This window comes from Mustelus asterias, unplaced genomic scaffold, assembly GCF_964213995.1.
Source record: "Mustelus asterias unplaced genomic scaffold, sMusAst1.hap1.1 HAP1_SCAFFOLD_229, whole genome shotgun sequence".
NCBI lineage: Eukaryota > Metazoa > Chordata > Chondrichthyes > Carcharhiniformes > Triakidae > Mustelus > Mustelus asterias.
Window position 1 is genome coordinate 23,438 of NW_027590208.1, and position 19,063 is coordinate 42,500.

The 19,063-nt window shown below is 57.1% G+C and overlaps 1 protein-coding gene across 1 annotated transcript in view; it reads right to left on the reverse strand.

Moving 5' to 3' along the window:
* Positions 1–4,112: 4,112 nt before the first annotated feature.
* LOC144485834 (atrial natriuretic peptide receptor 1-like) overlaps positions 4,113–19,063 on the reverse strand; it is an 89,097-nt gene continuing 74,146 nt past the window's right edge. The window contains exons 20-22 of the mRNA XM_078203907.1: positions 17,970–18,068; positions 16,316–16,407; positions 4,113–4,504 (exon numbers count right to left, since the gene is read on the reverse strand). Of these exons, the coding sequence (XP_078060033.1) occupies positions 4,442–4,504; positions 16,316–16,407; positions 17,970–18,068 (254 nt within the window). The 3' untranslated portion in view covers positions 4,113–4,441. The remainder of the gene's footprint in view (positions 4,505–16,315; positions 16,408–17,969; positions 18,069–19,063) is intronic.

Below are 19,063 nucleotides of genomic sequence, written 5' to 3' on the forward strand. Positions count from 1 at the left end.
CCCCGACCTTTCCGGGGACCATATCCCTCTATTCCCATCCTATTCATGTATTTGTCAAGACGCCCCCTTAAAAGTCACTATCGTATCCGCTTCCACTACCTCCCCCGGCAACGAGTTCCAGGCACCCACCGCCCTCTGTGTAAAAAAACTTGCCTCGTACATCTCCTTTAAACCTTGCCCCTCGCACCTTAAACCTGTGCCCCCTAGTAATTGACTCTTCCACCCTGGGAAAAAGCTTTGGGGCGGCACGGTAGCACAGTGGGTTAGCACTGCTGCCTCACAGCGCCAGGGACCCGGGTTCGATTCCCGGGCTCGGGTCACTGTCTGTGCGGAGTCTGCGCGTTCTCCCCGTGTCTGCGTGGGTTTCCTCCGGGTGCTCCGGTTTCCTCCCACAGTCTGAAAGACGTGCTGGTTAGGGTGGATTGGCCGGGCTAAATTCTCCCTCAGTGTTACCCGAACAGGCGCCGGAGTGTGGCGACTAGGGGATTTTCACAGTAACTTCATTGCAGTGTTAATACAAGCTGACTTGTGACTAATAAATAAACTTTTTATTTGTCAAGATGCCCCTTAAAAGTCACTATCGTATCCGCTTCCACTACCTCCCCCGGCAGCGAGTTCCAGGCACCCACCACCCTCTGTGTAAAAAAACTTGCCTCGTACATCTCCTTTAAACCTTGCCCCTCGCACCTTAAACCTCTGCCCCCTTGTAATAGGAACACGCAACCTATCCAGCACTCAGCCAGCCCCCTTTGGCCCAGCTGGTCTGTACTGGGCCTCAGGGTTCTCCCCTCTCTAGACTTGCCGAGACCCCTCCAGGAACAGCTTGTAGGATCCGGGATTCCGACAGACCAGATTCCAGGCTGCGTGCGACCCTGCGGTGAAAATCCTCGGATCCTCAACGAAGACTTTGGGTTTTCAAAAAATGTTTCCTTTCAACATTTCTCTTGCAAGTGTCTACATCAACGGGGATGAAGTGGAAAGGGTCGAGAGCTTCAAGTTTTTAGGTGTCCCGATCACCAACAACCTGTCCTGGTCCCCCCCATGCCGACACTATAGTTAAGAAAGCCCCACCAACGCCTCTACTTTCTCAGAAGACTAAGGAAATTTGGCATGTCCGCTACGAACTCTCACCAACTTTTACAGATGCACCATAGAAAGCATTGGACAGCACAGTGGGTTAGCATTGTTGCCTCACAGCACCAGACGCCCGGGTTCGATTCCCGGCTTGGGCCACTGTCTGTGCGGAGTCTGCACATTCTCCCCGTGTCTGCGTGGGTTTCCTCCGGGTGCTCCAGTTTCCTCCCACAGTCCAAAGATGTGCGGGTTAGGGTGCATCGGCCGTGCTAAATTCTCCCTCAGTGTAACCCGAACAGGCGCCGGAGTGTGGCGACTGGGGGATTTTCACAGTAACTTCATTGTAGTGTTAATGTAGCCTACATGTGATTAAAGAAATAAACTTTAACTTTTTTCTGGTTGTATCACAGCTTGGTATGGGGCTCCTGCTCTGCCCAAGACTGCAGAAACTACAAAGGGTCGTGAATGTAGCCCAGTCCCATCACGCAACCAGCCTCCCATCCATTGACTCTGTCTACACTTCCCGCTGCCTCGGGGAAAAGCAGCCAGCATAATCAAAGACCCACACACCCCGGACATTCTCTCTTCCACCTCTTCCATTGGGAAAGATACAAAGTCTGAGGTCACGGACCAACCGACTCAAGAACAGCTTCTTCCTGCTGCTGTCAGACTTTTGAATGGACCTACCTCACATTAAGCTGATCTTTCTCTACACCCTAGCTATGACTGTAACACTACATTCTGCACTCTCTCCTTTCCTTCTCTATGAACGGTATGCTTGTCTGTATAGCGCGCAAGAAACAATACTTTTCACTGTATCCCAGTACACGTGACAATAATAAATCAAATCACTGGAGTGCGACCCAGAGTCTCCTCATTAAAATGTTGATTCTATTCTCTCGATTGTGATAATAAAGTCTTACCTTTGGGTCCAGTTGTTATTCTCTCGTGGCATGGCCCATTGAGGAAGGGTTGTAGGATGGGTCAGAGGTCAAGGATATCCCGAGTGCCGCCCAGACAATCTTCTCTGCAGACTGTGTTTAGTCTTTTCTGGCTGTTGCTGATCCTCCCCCAGCCCCACCCCTACAACCTCCCCACCCCCTACCCCCGTCCACCCCCTACCCCCGTCCACCCTGCCACGGTCCCCTAACACTGTCCTGCTACCGCCCACCCCCCGGCCCCCCACAATTTGCACAGAGCAAGCCTCAGGAACGGTGATGTGATAACACATGTCCAAATTTAATCTCCCTCCAACCACTGATCAAACAGGCCAGAGAGAAGGTCAGAATTGGTTAATAAAGAGCAGGTTTATAAACAGAGAGAGGGAAAGAGTGAGGGAGAGGGGGAAGAGAGAGTGGGGGAGGAAGAGTGAGAGAGAGGGGGAAAGAGAGAGGGGGGGGGAAAGAGAGAGAGAGGGGGAAAGAGAGAGAGAGGGGGAAAGAGAGAGAGGGGGGGAAGAGAGAGAGAGGGGGAAAGAGAGAGAGGGGGGAAAGAGAGAGAGAGGGGGAAAGAGAGAGAGAGGGGGAAAGAGAGAGGGGGGAAAGAGAGAGAGAGGGGGAGGAAGAGTGAGAGAGGGGGGAAGAGAGAGAGAGGGGGGGAAGAGAGAGAGAGGGGGAGGAAGAGTGAGAGAGGGGGGAAAGAGAGAGGGGGAAGAGAGAGAGAGGGGGAGGAAGAGTGAGAGAGAGGGGGAAAGAGAGAGGGGGGGAAAGAGGGAGAGGGGGAAAGAGAGAGAGAGGGGGAAAGAGAGAGAGAGGGGGAAAGAGAGAGAGGGGGAAGAGAGAGAGAGGGGGAAAGAGAGAGAGGGGGAAAGAGAGAAAGAGAAAGGGGGAAAAGAGAGAGAGAGGGGGGGGAAAGACAGAGAGGGGGGAATGAGAGAGAGAGAGAGAGAGAGGGGGAAAGAGAGAGGGGGGGGAGCGAGAGAGAGAGGGGGGATGAGAGAGAGAGAAAGGGGGAAAGAGAGAGAGGGAGAGAGGGGGGAGCGAAGAGAGAGAGAGAGGGAAGAGAGAGAGAAAGAGGGAAAGAGAAAGAGAGAGAAGGGGGAAAGAGAGAGAGAGAGAGGGAAAGAGAGAGCGAGGCCAGTGAATGAGTGACACAGAAAGGGGTACAGAGAGGGAGACAGGAAATGGGGCGACAGAGAGAGGGAGAGACAGGGTGAGGCCAGTGAGTGAATGATCGAGGCAGAGAGAGAGACAGGATACCCGAGGATAAGAGAGAGGAAGAGCTGTGGGGGGTGTGGAGGAGAGAGTGAGTGAGACAGAGAGAGATAGAGAGAGGAGGCAGAGAATGGGAGAGAGAGGGGGAGAGAGAGACAGAGAGAGGGGGAGAGAGAGAGAGAGGGACAGAAAGAGAGAGGGACAGAAAGAGAGAGAGAGAGAGGGACAGAAAGAGAGAGGGACAGAGAGAGTGAGTGAGAGAGAGGGAGAGAGAGAGGGAGAGAGGGACAGAGAGGGAGAGACAGAGAGGGAGAGAGAGAGAGGGACAGAGAAAGGGAGAGAGAGAGAGGGACAGAGAGAGAGAGAGAGAGGGACAGAGAGAGAGAGAGAGGACAGAGAGAGAGAGAGAGACAGAGAGGGAGAGAGAGAGAGGGACAGAGAAAGGGAGAGAGAGAGAGGGACAGAGAGAGAGAGAGAGAGAGGGACAGAGAGAGAGAGAGAGGGACAGAGAGAGAGAGGGAGACCGAGCAGACAAGAAAGAGAGAGGCACAGACAGGGAAAGAGAAAGAGAGGAGGAGGCAGAGAATCTGAGAGGCCGAGAGAGAGAGAGCGAAAGGGAGAGACAGAGTGTAGAAAGAGGAGGCAGAGAGAGAGAGAGAGACAGAAAGAGAGAGTGGAGGGAGGGGAGGCAGAGAGAAACTGAGAGACAGAGAGAGAGGAAGAAAGAGAGAGACACAGAGAGAGGAAGAGAGAGGGAAAGAGAGAGAGAGAGACAGAGAGAGAGAGAGAGGGAAAGAGAGGGATAGAGAAAGAGGTAGAGAGAGAGAGGGAAAGAGAGAGAGGGACAGAGGAGGCAGAGAATGAGAGAGGCAGATGCACAGAATTCACTGATAGATTCACATTTCTGCTTTTAATTGAGTAGACAGGAACCAGCTGTAAAGTTGCGAGTCTCTGAGCAACTTACAAGAGTCACAACAGACGAACAAAGATGACAGGAGTGCTCTAGTCAGAGTCAAGCGTAAGATTCTCCCCTTCTCCCGCACCCGGGCAGCACCATCGGGGTCCAGGTCGACGCACTCCACCACAGTCCTGGCAAAAGACTCTCCTTCGTCCCGGACACCGAGAGACGGCCTGGGAGAGGCACACACACAGGAAACTGAAGAAGGGGCTTTGCGAGGCAGCGGGGGGCGGACGGGAAAGGTCGCGGTGGGAGGTCAGCCATGACCGCTGGCGGGACGCTCTCCCAGCAGCCAGTACGTCCTCATCTTTCCTTTCCCCTGAAAGACAAGAGGAGACGGGATCAGAGACACTGCTGCCCCAGCGCCTTTACCCAGTTACAGCCTCACAGCCGGCAGTCTGGGGCAGCGAGGGAGAGGTTCCACCACTCGATACACGCGGCCTGCGTCTTACCCCTGCACTCATTCTTTCCTTGTGGTCATAGAGGTTTACAGCATGGAAACAGGCCCTTCAGCCCAACTTGTCCATGCTGCCCCTTTTTTTAAAACCCCGAAGCGAGTCCCAATTGCCCGCGTTTGGCCCATATCCCTCTATAACCATCGTACCCATGTAACTGTCTAAATGCTTTTTAAAAGACAAAATTGTACCCTCCTCTACTACTGCCTCTGGCAGCTCGTTCCAGACACTCGCCACCCTCTGTGTGAAAAAATTGCCCCTCTCTCTACAAAAGAGAGAGACCCTTTTGTATCTCTCCCCCCTCACCTTAAACCTATGCCCTCTAGTTTTAGATTCCCCTACCTTTGGGAAAAGATATTGACTATCTAGCTGATCTGTGCCCCTCATTATTTTATAGACCGCTATAAGATCACCCCCCAGCCTCCTACGCTCCGTAGAAAAAAGTCCCAGTCTATCCAGCCTCTCCTTATAACTCAAACTATCAAGTCCCAGTAGCATCCTAGTAAATCTCTTCTGCACTCTTTCTAGTTTAATAATATCCTTTCTATAATAGGGTGACCAGAACTGTACACAGTATTCCAACTGTGGCCTTACCAATGTCTTGTACAAGTTCAACAAGATGTCCCAACTCCTGTATTCAATGCAGTGTTAATGTAAGCCTTTCTGTGACTCTTTCTAGTTTAATAATATCCTTTCTATAATAGGGTGACCAGAACTGTACACAGTTAAAACTAAGGAAATTTGGCATGTCAGCTACGACTCTCACCAACTTTTACAGATGCCCCATAGAAAGCATTCTTTCTGGTTGTATCACAGCTTGGTCTGGGCTCCTGCTCTGCCCAAGACCACAAGAAACTACAAAAGGTCATGAATGTAGCCCAATCCATCACACAAACCAGCCTCCCATCCATTGACTCTGTCTACCCTTCCCGCTACCTCGGAAAAAGCAGCCAGCATAATTAAGGACCCCCACACACCCCGGACATTCTCTCTTCCACCTTCTTCCGTCAGGAAAAAGATACAAAAGTCTGAGGTCACGTACCAACTGACTCAAGAACAGCTTCTTTCCTGCTGCCATCAGACTTTTGAATGGACCTACCTCGCATTAAGTTGATCTTTCTCTACACCCTAGCTATGACTGTAACACTACACTCTGCACTCTCTCCTTTCCTTCTCTATGAACGGTATGCTTTGTCTGTATAGTGTGCAGGAAACAATACTTTTCACTGTATATTAATACATGTGACAATAATAAATCAAATCTATGTACTCTATGAACGGTATGCTTTGTCTGTATAGCGCGCAAGAAACAATACTTTTCACTGTATCCCAATACATGTGACAATAGTAAATCAAACCTATGTACTCTATGAACGGTATGCTTTGTCTGTATAGCGCGCAAGAAACAATACTTTTCACTGTATCCCAATACATGTGACAAAACAGTCCAAAGATGTGCGGGTTAGGTTGATTGGCCAGGTTAAAAAATTGTCCCTGAGATGCGTAGTTAGCGGGTAAATATGTGGGGGTAGGGCCTGGGTGGGATTGTGGTCGGTGCAGACTCGATGGGCCGAATGGCCTCCTTCTGCACTGTCGGGTTTCTATGTAATAGTAAATGAAACCTATGTACTCTATGAACGGTATGCTTTGTCTGTATAGCGCGCAAGAAACAATACTTTTCACTGTATCCCAATACATGTGACAATAATAAATCAAACGAAATCTAATCACTTGACCAAAACGGTACACGATCCACACACTGTCCTCACATCCCTTGATATCTTTAACATCTAGAAATCTATCCATCTCTCTCTTTGAAGATAATCTGGGATCGCGTCTCCATTGGGACAGAGAATTCCAAAGATTCGGCACCCTCAGTGAAGAAATTCCTCCTCCATCTCAATCCGAAATGGTCTCCCCGCCTTATCCTGAGAATGTGTCCCCTCTCTCTGGACTGGACCCTCCCCAGCCGGGGGGTGGAGCGGCGGGGGGGGGGGGGGGGGGACCCCCCCTTCCTGCGTCTGCCCTGTAAGGGTTTTCTATGCTTTGTTGAGATTGTCTCTCAATCTTCTGTGCGAGAAAGGTGTGAATTAACAGGAGGGTTCGTGAGTGTTGCCAGCGAGGCGCGGACTGCACTTTGGAAGCTTTTAACCCTTCCATTCTGTGACTTGGGCAGAGTGGCGAGAGTGAACAGGAGGGGAACCGGGGGGGGGTTTCCCTGAGGAACAGAAAACGCCGGAAATCCTCGGTCAGTCCGGCAGCTGCGGGGACGGTGAAACAGAGATCCCGGCGCGGACATTTGAGGCCCATCCCCGCGGCAGGGATTGGACAGAGGGCGGGGCGGAATGTCCGACGGACCGTTGACCGGGGGCCGGGAATTCCGGGACCGGACAATGGCGGCCGAGGTTTCGGGTCACCGATAAACAACGGTCACCAAGCAGAAACCGTCAAGCCCGTTTTTTTCCTCTCTCTCTCCACCCGGACAGCTGAGTATTTCCTGCACTTCCTGGTTTCATTTCGGAATTCCAGCAGCCTCGGGATTTTGCTTTTGCCGGTGCAGTCCAGCAGCACAGCACGTTTATTGCTTTTGTCTTGTCAGGGGCGTCACCGTGGAGATGAAGCGAGTTAGTGGGAGGATTTGCTGACGACTGCTCAGTGCTTATTAACCCCGTGCTGTCCCTGTCCTGGGAGTGTTTGATGGGGGACAGTGTAGAGGGAGCTTTACTCTGTATCTAACCCCGTGCTGTACCTGTCCTGGGAGTGTTTGATGGGGACAGTGTAGAGGGAGCTTTACTCTGTATCTAACCCTGTGCTGTACCTGTCCTGGGAGTGTTTGATGGGGGACAGTGTAGAGGGCGCTTTACTCTGTATCTAACTCCGTGCTGTACCTGTCCTGGGAGTGTTTGATGGGGACAGTGTAGAGGGAGCTTTACTCTGTATCTAACCCCGTGCTGTACCTATGTAACAGTGAGAGGGGAAACTGTAACGGGGTGGGGTGTGAGTGTGCATCAGGTTGGGGGGACAGTGTATCAGGGTGGGGGGGACAGTGTATCAGGGTGGGGGGGACAGTGTATCAGGGTGGGGGGGACAGTGTATCTGGGTGGGGGGACAGTGTATCAGGGTGGGGGGGACAGTGTATCAGGGAGGGGGGACAGTGTATCAGGGTGGGGGGGACAGTGTATCAGGGTGGGGGGACAAGTGTATCAGGGTGTGGGGGGACAGTGTATCAGGGTGGGGGGGGAGTGTATCAGGGTGGGGGACAGTGTATCAGGGTGGGGGGGACAGTGTATCAGGGTGGGGGGGAGTGTATCAGGGTGGGGGGGACAGTGTATCCGGGTGGGGGGGAGTGTATCAGGGTGGGGGGGAGTGTATCAGGGTGGGGGGGACAGTGTATCAGGGTGGGGGGAGTGTATCAGGGTGGGGGGGACAGTGTATCAGGGTGGGGGGGGAGTGTATCAGGGTGGGGGGGAGTGTATCAGGGTGGGGGGGGAGTGTATCAGGGTGGGGGGAGTGTATCAGGGTGGGGGGGACAGTGTATCAGGGTGGGGGGAGTGTATCAGGGTGGGGGGGACAGTGTATCAGGGTGGGGGGGACAGTGTGGGGGGGACAGTGTATCAGGGTGGGGGTGGAGTGTATCAGGGTGGGGGGGACAGTGTATCAGGGTGGGGGGGACAGTGTATCAGGGTGGGGGGGACAGTGTATCAGGGTGGGGGGGGACAGTGTATCAGGGTGGGGGGGAGTGTATGAGGGTGGGGGGGACAGTGTATCAGGGTGGGGGGGACAGTGTATCGGGTGGGGGGGACAGTGTATCAGGGTGGGGGGGGACAGTGTATCAGGGTGGGGGGGAGTGTATCAGGGTGGGGGGGACAGTGTATCAGGGTGGGGGGGACAGTGTATCAGGGTGGGGGGGACAGTGTATCAGGGTGGGGGGGGACAGTGTATCAGGGTGGGGGGGAGTGTATCAGGGTGGGGGGGACAGTGTATCAGGGTGGGGGGGACAGTGTATCAGCGTGGGGGGGACAGTGTATCAGCGTGGGGGGGGGACAGTGTATCAGGGTGGGGGGGGACAGTGTATCAGGGTGGGGGGGGACAGTGTATCAGGGTGGGGGGGACAGTGTATCAGGGTGGGGGGGACAGTGTATCAGGGTGGGGGGGGGACAGTGTATCAGGGTGGGTGGGGGACAGTGTATCAGGGTGGGGGGGGACAGTGTATCAGGGTGGGGGGGACAGTGTATCAGGGTGGGGCGGACAGTGTATCAGGGTGGGGGGGGACAGTGTATCAGGGTGGGGGGGGGACAGTGTATCAGGGTGGGGGGGACAGTGTATCAGGGTGGGGGGGGACAGTGTATCAGGGTGGGGGGGGGACAGTGTATCAGGGTGGGGGGGACAGTGTATCAGGGTGGGGGGGGGAGTGTATCAGGGTGGGGGGACAGTGTATCAGGGTGGGGGGGGGGGACAGTGTATCAGGGTGGGGGGGACAGTGTATCAGGGTGGGGGGAGTGTATCGGGGTGGGGGGGACAGTGTATCAAGGTGGGGGGGGAGTGTATCAGGGTGGGGGGGACAGTGTATCAGGGTGGGGGGGACAGTGTATCAGGGTGGGGGGGAATGTATCAGGGTGGGGGGGAGTGTATCAGGGTGGGGGGGGCAGTGTATCAGGGTGGGGGGGGGGCAGTGTATCAGGGTGGGGGGGACAGTGTATCAGGGTGGGGGGGGAGTGTATCAGGGTGGGGGGGGAGTGTATCAGGGTGGGGGGGGAGTGTATCAGGGTGGGGGAGGAGTGTATCAGGGTGGGGGGGAGTGTATCAGGGTGGGGGGGACAGTGTATCAGGTTGGGGGGGACAGTGTATCAGGGTGGGGGGGGAGTGTATCAGGGTGGGGGGGGAGTGTATCAGGGTGGGGGGGACAGTGTATCAGGGTGGGGGGGACAGTGTATCACGGTGGGGGGGGAGTGTATCAGGGTGGGGGGGGAGTGTATCATGGTGGGGGGGGAGTGTATCAGGGTGGGGTGGACAGTGTATCAGGGTGGGGGGGACAGTGTATCAGGGTGGGGGGGGAGTGTATCAGGGTGGGGTGGACAGTGTATCAGGGTGGGGGGGACAGTGTATCAGGGTGGGGGGGACAGTGTATCAGGGTGGGGGGGGAGTGTATCAAGGTGGGGGGGACAGTGTATCAGGGTGGGGGGGGAGTGTATCAAGGTGGGGGGGACAGTGTATCAGGGTGGGGGGGGAGTGTATCAGGGTGGGGGGGGTGTGTATCAGGCTGGGGGGGACAGTGTATCAGGGTGGGGGGGGGAGTGTATCAGGGTGGGGGGGACAGTGTATCAAGGTGGGGGTGAGTGTATCAGGGTGGGGGGGAGTGTATCAGGGTGGGGGGGAGTGTATCAGGGTGGGGGGGACAGTGTATCAGGGTAGGGGTGAGTGTATCAAGGTGGGGGGGAGTGTATCAGGGTGGGGGGGGACAGTGTATCAGGGTGGGGGGGAGTGTATCAGGGTGGGGGGGACAGTGTATCAGGGTGGGGGGGACAGTGTATCAGGGTGGGGGGTACAGTGTATCAGGGTGGGGGGGGACAGTGTATCAGGGTGGGGGGGAGTGTATCAGGGTGGGGGGGACAGTGTATCAGGGTGGGGGGGACAGTGTATCAGCGTGGGGGGGACAGTGTATCAGCGTGGGGGGGGGACAGTGTATCAGGGTGGGGGGGGACAGTGTATCAGGGTGGGGGGGGACAGTGTATCAGGGTGGGGGGGGACAGTGTATCAGGGTGGGGGGGACAGTGTATCAGGGTGGGGGGGACAGTGTATCAGGGTGGGGGGGGGACAGTGTATCAGGGTGGGTGGGGGACAGTGTATCAGGGTGGGGGGGGACAGTGTATCAGGGTGGGGGGGACAGTGTATCAGGGTGGGGCGGACAGTGTATCAGGGTGGGGGGGGACAGTGTATCAGGGTGGGGGGGGGACAGTGTATCAGGGTGGGGGGGACAGTGTATCAGGGTGGGGGGGGACAGTGTATCAGGGTGGGGGGGGGACAGTGTATCAGGGTGGGGGGGACAGTGTATCAGGGTGGGGGGGGGAGTGTATCAGGGTGGGGGGACAGTGTATCAGGGTGGGGGGGGGGGACAGTGTATCAGGGTGGGGGGGACAGTGTATCAGGGTGGGGGGAGTGTATCGGGGTGGGGGGGACAGTGTATCAAGGTGGGGGGGGAGTGTATCAGGGTGGGGGGGACAGTGTATCAGGGTGGGGGGGACAGTGTATCAGGGTGGGGGGGAATGTATCAGGGTGGGGGGGAGTGTATCAGGGTGGGGGGGGCAGTGTATCAGGGTGGGGGGGGGCAGTGTATCAGGGTGGGGGGGACAGTGTATCAGGGTGGGGGGGGAGTGTATCAGGGTGGGGGGGGAGTGTATCAGGGTGGGGGGGGAGTGTATCAGGGTGGGGGAGGAGTGTATCAGGGTGGGGGGGAGTGTATCAGGGTGGGGGGGACAGTGTATCAGGGTGGGGGGGACAGTGTATCAGGGTGGGGGGGGTGTGTATCAGGGTGGGGGGGGAGTGTATCAGGGTGGGGGGGACAGTGTATCAGGGTGGGGGGGACAGTGTATCACGGTGGGGGGGGGAGTGTATCAGGGTGGGGGGGGAGTGTATCATGGTGGGGGGGACAGTGTATCAGGGTGGGGGGGACAGTGTATCAGGGTGGGGGGGGAGTGTATCAGGGTGGGGTGGACAGTGTATCAGGGTGGGGGGGACAGTGTATCAGGGTGGGGGGGACAGTGTATCAGGGTGGGGGGGGAGTGTATCAAGGTGGGGGGGACAGTGTATCAGGGTGGGGGGGGAGTGTATCAAGGTGGGGGGGACAGTGTATCAGGGTGGGGGGGGAGTGTATCAGGGTGGGGGGGGTGTGTATCAGGCTGGGGGGGACAGTGTATCAGGGTGGGGGGGGGGAGTGTATCAGGGTGGGGGGACAGTGTATCAAGGTGGGGGTGAGTGTATCAGGGTGGGGGGGAGTGTATCAGGGTGGGGGGGAGTGTATCAGGGTGGGGGGGACAGTGTATCAGGGTAGGGGTGAGTGTATCAAGGTGGGGGGGAGTGTATCAGGGTGGGGGGGACAGTGTATCAGGGTGGGGGGGGAGTGTATCAGGGTGGGGGGGGACAGTGTATCAGGGTGGGGGGGGAGTGTATCAAGGTGGGGGTGAGTGTATCAGGGTGGGGGGGAGTGTATCAGGGTGGGGGGGACAGTGTATCAGGGTGGGGGGGACAGTGTATCAGGGTGGGGGGGGAGTGTATCAGGGTGGGGGGGAGTGTATCAGGGTGGGGGGGGAGTGTATCAGGGTGGGGGGGGAGTGTATCAGGGTGGGCGGGAGTGTATCAAGGTGGGGGGGAGTGTATCAGGGTGGGGGGGACAGTGTATCAGGGTGGGAGGGAGTGTATCAGGGTGGGGGGGACAGTGTATCAGGGTGGGGGGACAGTGTATCAGGGTGGGGGAGGAGTGTATCAGGGTGGGGGGGGGAGTGTATCAGGGTGGGGGGGACAGCGTATCAGGGTGGGGGGGACAGTGTATCAGGGTGGGGGGGGGAGTGTATCAGGGTGGGGGGGAGTGTAGCAGGGTGGGGGGGACAGTCTATCAGGGTGGGGGGGACAGTGTATCAGGGTGGGGGGGGGAATGTATCAGGGTGGGGGGGGAGTGTATCAGGGTGGGGGGGACGGTGTATCAGGGTGGGGGGGACAGTGTATCAGGGTGGGGGGGGAGTGTATCAGGGTGGGGGGGACAGAGTATCAGGGTGGGGGGGACAGTGTATCAGGGTGGGGGGGACAGTGTATCAGGGTGGGGGGGACAGTGTATCAGGGTGGGGGGGGGAGTGTATCAGGGTGGGGGGACAGTGTATCAGGGTGGGGGGGGAGTGTATCAAGGTGGGGGGGAGTGTATCAGGGTGGGGGGGAGTGTATCAGGGTGGGGGGGACAGTGTATCAGGGTGGGGGGGACAGTGTATCAGGGTGGGGGTGGGACAGTGTATCAGGGTGGGGGGAGTGTATCAGGGTGGGGGGGAGTGTATCAGGGTGGGGGGGACAGTGTATCAGGGTGGGGGGGAGTGTATCAGGGTGGGGGGGACAGTGTAACAGGGTGGGGGGGAGTGTATCAGGGTGGGGGGGACAGTGTTTCAGGGTGGGGGGGAGTGTATCAGGGTGGGGGAGACAGTGTATCAGGGTGGGGGGACAGTGTATCAGGGTGGGGGGGGGGAGTGTATCAGGGTGGGGGGGACAGTGTATCAGGGTGGGGGGGGGGAGTGTATCAGGGTGGGGGGACAGTGTATCAGGGTGGGGGGGAGTGTATCAGGGTGGGGGGGACAGTGTATCAGGGTGGGGGGGACAGTGTATCAGGGTGGGGGGGGAGTGTATCAGGGTGGGGGGGGACAGTGTATCAGGGTGGGGGGGACAGTGTATCAGGGTGGAGGGGAGTGTATCAGGGTGGGGGGACAGTGTATCAGGGTGGGGGGGAGTGTATCAGGGTGGGGGGGACAGTGTATCAGGGTGGGGGGGACAGTGTATCAGGGTGGGGGGGGAGTGTATCAGGGTGGGGGGGACAGTGTATCAGGGTGGGGGGGACAGTGTATCAGGGTGGGGGGGACAGTGTATCAGGGTGGGGGGAGTGTATCAGGTTGGGGGGGACAGTGTATCAGGGTGGGGGGAGTGTATCAGGGTGGGGGGGACAGCGTATCAGGGTGGGGGGGACACTGTATCAGGGTGGGGGGGACAGTGTATCAGGGTGGGGGGGAGTGTATCAGGGTGGGGGGGAGTGTATCAGGGTGGGGGGGCAGTGTATCAGGGTGGGGGGGACAGTGTATCAGGGTGGGGGGAGTGTATCAGGGTGGGGGGGACAGTGTATCAGGGTGGGGGGAGTGTATCAGGGTGGGGGGGGGAGTGTATCAGGGTGGGGGGGACAGTGTATCAGGGTGGGGGGGACAGTGTATCAGGGTGGGGGGGACAGTGTATCAGGGTGGGGGGGACAGTGTATCAGGGTGGGGGGAGTGTATCAGGTTGGGGGGGACAGTGTATCAGGGTGGGGGGAGTGTATCAGGGTGGGGGGGACAGTGTATCAGGGTGGGGGGGACACTGTATCAGGGTGGGGGGGACAGTGTATCAGGGTGGGGGGGAGTGTATCAGGGTGGGGGGGAGTGTATCAGGGTGGGGGGGACAGTGTATCAGGGTGGGGGGGACAGTGTATCAGGGTGGGGGGAGTGTATCAGGGTGGGGGGGACAGTGTATCATGGTGGGGGGAGTGTATCAGGGTGGGGGGGGAGTGTATCAGGGTGGGGGGGACAGTGTATCAGGGTGGGGGGGACAGTGTATCAGGGTGGGGTGGACAGTGTATCAGGGTGGGGTGGACAGTGTATCAGGGTGGGGGGGAGTGTATCAGGGTGGGGGGGACAGTGTATCAGGGTGGGGGGGACAGTGTATCAGGGTGGGGGTGGGACAGTGTATCAGGGTGGGGTGGGGGACAGTGTATTAGGGTGGGGGGACAGTGTATCAGGGTGGGGGGGACAGTGTATCAGGGTGGGGGGGACAGTGTATCAGGGTGGGGGGGACAGTGTATCAGGGTGGGGGCTCTCTGTATCAGGGTGGGAGGGGGACAGTGTATCAGGGTGGGGTGGACAGTGTATCAGGGTGGGGGGGGGAGTGTATCAGGGTGGGGGGGACAGTGTATCAGGGTGGGGGGTCTCTGTATCAGGGTGGGGGGTCTCTGTATCAGGGTGGCGGGGTCTCTGTATCAGGGTGGGGGGTCTCTCTATCAGGGTGGGGGGTCTCTCTATCAGGGTGGGGGGTCTCTGTATGAGGGTGGGGGGTCTCTGTATCAGGGTGGGGGGTCTCTCTATCAGGGTGGGGGGTCTCTCTATCAGGGTGGGGGGTCTCTCTATCAGGGTGGGGGGTCTCTGTATCAGGGTGGGGGGGTCTCTGTATCAGGGTGGGGGGTCTCTGTATCAGGGTGGGGGGTCTCTGTATCAGGGTGGGGGGTCTCTCTATCAGGGTGGGGGGTCTCTCTATCAGGGTGGGGGGTCTCTATATCAGGGTGGGGGGTCTCTGTATCAGGGTGGGGGGTCTCTGTATCAGGGTGGGGGGTCTCTCTATCAGGGTGGGGGGTCTCTCTATCAGGGTGGGGGGGGGAGTGTATCAGGGTGGGGGGTCTCTCTATCAGGGTGGGGGGGGGACAGTGTATCAGGGTGGGGGGGAGTGTATCAGTGTGGGGGGGTCTCTGTATCAGGGTGGGGGTCTCTCTATCAGGGTGGGGGGTCTCTCTATCAGGGTGTGGTGGGAGTGTATCAGGGTGGGGGATCTCTCTATCAGGGTGGGGGGGACAGTGTATCAGGGTGGGGGTCTCTGTATCAGTGTGGGGGGTCTCTGTATCTGGGTGGGGGGTCTCTGTATCAGGGTGGGGGGTCTCTGTATCAGGGTGGGGGGGTCTCTGTATCAGGGTGGGGGGTCTCTGTATCAGGGTGGGGGGTCTCTGTATCAGGGTGGGGGGTCTCTCTATCAGGGTGGGGGGTCTCTCTATCAGGGTGGGGGGTCTCTGTATCAGGGTGGGGGGTCTCTGTATCAGGGTGGGGTTCTCTGTATCAGGGTGGGGGGTCTCTGTATCAGGGTGGGGGGTCTCTGTATCAGGGTGGGGGGTCTCTCTATCAGGGTGGGGGGGGAGTGTATCAGGGTGGGGGATCTCTGTATCAGGGTGGGGGGGGACAGTGTATCAGGGTGGGGGGGGAGTGTATCAGTGTGGGGGGTCTCTGTATCAGGGTGGGGGGGTCTCTGTATCAGGGTGGGGGGGTCTCTGTATCAGGGTGGGGGGTCTCTGTATCAGGGTGGAGGGTCTCTGTATCAGGGTGGGGGGGTCTCTGTATCAGGGTGGGGGGGTCTCTGTATCAGGGTGGGGGTCTCTGTATCAGGGTGGAGGGTCTCTGTATCAGGGTGGGGGTCTCTGTATCAGGGTGGGGGGGTCTCTGTATCAGGGTGGAGGGTCTCTGTATCAGGGTGGGGGGTCTCTCTATCAGGGTGGGGGGGAGTGTATCAGGGTGGGGGATCTCTGTATCAGGGTGGGGGGGGACAGTGTATCAGGGTGGGGCGGGAGTGTATCAGTGTGGGGGGTCTCTGTATCAGGGTGGGGGGGTCTCTGTATCAGGGTGGGGGGGGAGTGTATCAGGGTGGGGGATCTCTCTATCAGGGTGGGGGGACAGTGTATCAGGGTGGGGGGTCTCTGTATCAGGGTGGAGGGTCTCTGTATCAGGGTGGGGGGGGAGTGTATCAGGGTGGGGGTTCTCTCTATCAGGGTGGGGGGGGACAGTGTATCAGGGTGGGGGGTCTCTGTATCAGGGTGGAGGGTCTCTGTATCAGGGTGGGGGGGGACAGTGTATCAGGGTGGGGGGGGACAGTGTATCAGGGTGGGGGGGGACAGTGTATCAGGGTGGAGGGTCTCTGTATCAGGGTGGGGGGTCTCTGTATCAGGGTGGGGGGTCTCTGTATCAGGGTGGGGGGGGACAGTGTATCAGGGTGGGGGGTCTCTGTATCAGGGTGGGGGGTCTCTGTATCAGGGTGGGGGGTCTCTGTATCAGGGTGGAGGGTCTCTGTATCAGGGTCTCCCTGCGTGCTTCCAGCCCCAGCCTGAGGCCGGTCCATCATCCTGACCAATTCCCGCACACCGTTACCTTCATTTCGATATCTCCTCGTAAATCCAGCTCGAAGCATCCGAACTCCTCCAGCACGTTCTTCGTTGCTGAGGACATGTGAATCTTCAAGGCTGGGGAGGAGGATACAGGGGCAGAGTGAGAGGAGCTGCCTGGTGCTGGCATTGCCCACCTTGGGCACTGTGACCCCCATTACATTGGCCCCTTCATCGTGGCTCTCGCTGTCCTCCCCTCAATCAGACAACGACCCAAACCCTTCTCTCCCTCTGTCTCTGATCCAGGCTTCTCTCCTGTCCCGTACACCGTCGCTCAGGAATGGGAGATTCGACCCAATGATCCAAACATAGAAGCAGGAGGAGGCCATTCAGCCCTTCAATCCTGCTCCCCCATTCATTTTGAGCATGGCTGATCATCGAATTCAATACCCTGATCCCCCTCTTCCCCCCATATCCCTCGATCCCCTTAGCCCCAAGAGCTGTATCTACATTTTCTTGAATTGTAGAATCTACAGGGCAGGAGGAGGCCATTTGGCCCATCGAGCCTGCACCGACAACAGTCCCACCCAGGTCCTATCACCACCGCAACCCAAATCCCTTTGACACACAAAGGGGCAATTTAGCATGGCCAATCCACCCTAACCCACACATCTTTGGACACTAAGGGGCAATTTAGCATGGCCAATCCACCTAACCTACACATCTTTGGACACTAAGGGGCAATTTAGCACGGCCAATCCACCTAACCCACACATCTTTGGACACTAAGGGGCAATTTAGCATGGCCAATCCACCCTAACGCACACATCTTTGGACACTAAGGGGCAATTTAGCATGGCCAATCCACCTAACCTACACATCTTTGGACACTAAGGGGCAATTTAGCACGGCCAATCCACCTAACCCACACATCTTTGGACACTAAGGGGCAATTTAGCACGGCCAATCCACCTAACCTACACATCTTTGGACACTAAGTGGCAATTTAGCACGGCCAATCCACCTAACCCACACATCTTTGGACACTAAGGGGCAATTTAGCACGGCCAATCCACCTAACCTACACATCTTTGGACACTAAGGGGCAATTTAGCACGGCCAATCCACCTAACCTGCACATCTTTGGACACTCAGGGGCAATTTAGCACGGCCAATCCACCTAACCTACACATCTTTGGACACTCAGGGGCAATTGAGCATGGCCAATCCACTCAACCTACACATCTTTGGACACTAAGGGGCAATTTAGCATGGCCAATCCATCTAACCTGCACATCTTTGGACACTAAGGGGCAATTTAGCACGGCCAATCCACCCTAACCTGCACATCTTTGGACTGTGGGAGGAAACCGGAGCACCCGGAGGAAACCCACGCAGACACGGGGAGAACGTGCAAACTCCGCACAGACAGTGACCCGAGCCGGGAATCGAACCCGGCTCCCTGGCGCTGTGAGGCAGCAGTGCTAACCCACTGTGCCACCAGTGCCGCACAATGTTTTGGCCTCAGCTACTTTCTGCGGGAGTGAATTCCACACATTCACCACCCTCTGGGTGAAGAAATTTCTCCTCACCTCAGCCCTAAAAGGTTTACCCCTTATCCTCAAACTATGACCCCCTAGTTCTGGAAACAGGGGCCACTCGGTGGAGGGGTCGCTGTGTTGGGTCGTGACTGCCCGTACCTTCACCGTTGGACTCCATGCGAGAGGCCGTGTTCACCGTGTCCCCGAACAGGCAGTAACGAGGCATCTTTAAGCCGACCACACCAGCACACACTGGTCCTGTGGAAAGAAAAGGAGGAGCGGTGTGTGGGAGTGCGGCATGGGGGAGGGGGGGGGGCGGTGGGGTGGGGGGATTGAAGAGACACAGCGTCCATAGAATCACAGACTCAGACAATCCCTACAGTGCAGAAGGAGGCCATTCGGCCCATCGAGTCTGCACCGACCACAATCCCACACAGGCCCCATCCCCATAACCCCATGCATTTACCCGAGCTAGTCCCCCTGACACAAAGGGACAATTTAGCCCAGCCAATCCACCTAACCTACACATCTTTGGACACTAAGGGACAATTTAGCATGGACAATCCACCTAACCCGCACATCTTTGGAGACTAAGGGGCAATTTAGCATGGCCAATCCACCTAACCTGTACATCTTTGACACTAAGGGCAATTTAGCATGGCCAATCCACCTAACCTGTACATCTTTGGACACTAAGGGGCAATTTAGCACGGACAATCCACCTAACCCGCACATCTTTGGAGACTAAGGGGCAATTTAGCATGGCCAATCCACCTAACCCGCACATCTTTGGACACTAAGGGACAATTTAGCACGGCCAATCCACCTAACCCGCACATCTTTGGACACTAAGGGGCAATTTAGCATGGCCAATCCACCTAACCTACACATCTTTGGACACTAAGGGGCAATTTAGCATGGCCAATCCACCTAACCTGTATATCTTTGGCCACTAAGGGGCAATTTAGCATGGCCAATCCACCTAACCTGTACATCTTTGGACACTAAGGGGCAATTTAGCATGGCCAATCCACCTAACCTGTCCATCTTTGGACACTAAGGGGCAATTTAGCATGGCCAATCCACCTAACCTGTACATCTTTGGACACTAAGGGGCAATTTAGCATGGCCAATCCACCTAACCTGTACATCTTGGACACTAAGGGGCAATTTAGCATGGCCAATCCACCTAACCTGTACATCTTTGGACACTAAGGGGCAATTTAGCATGGCCAATCCACCTAACCTACACA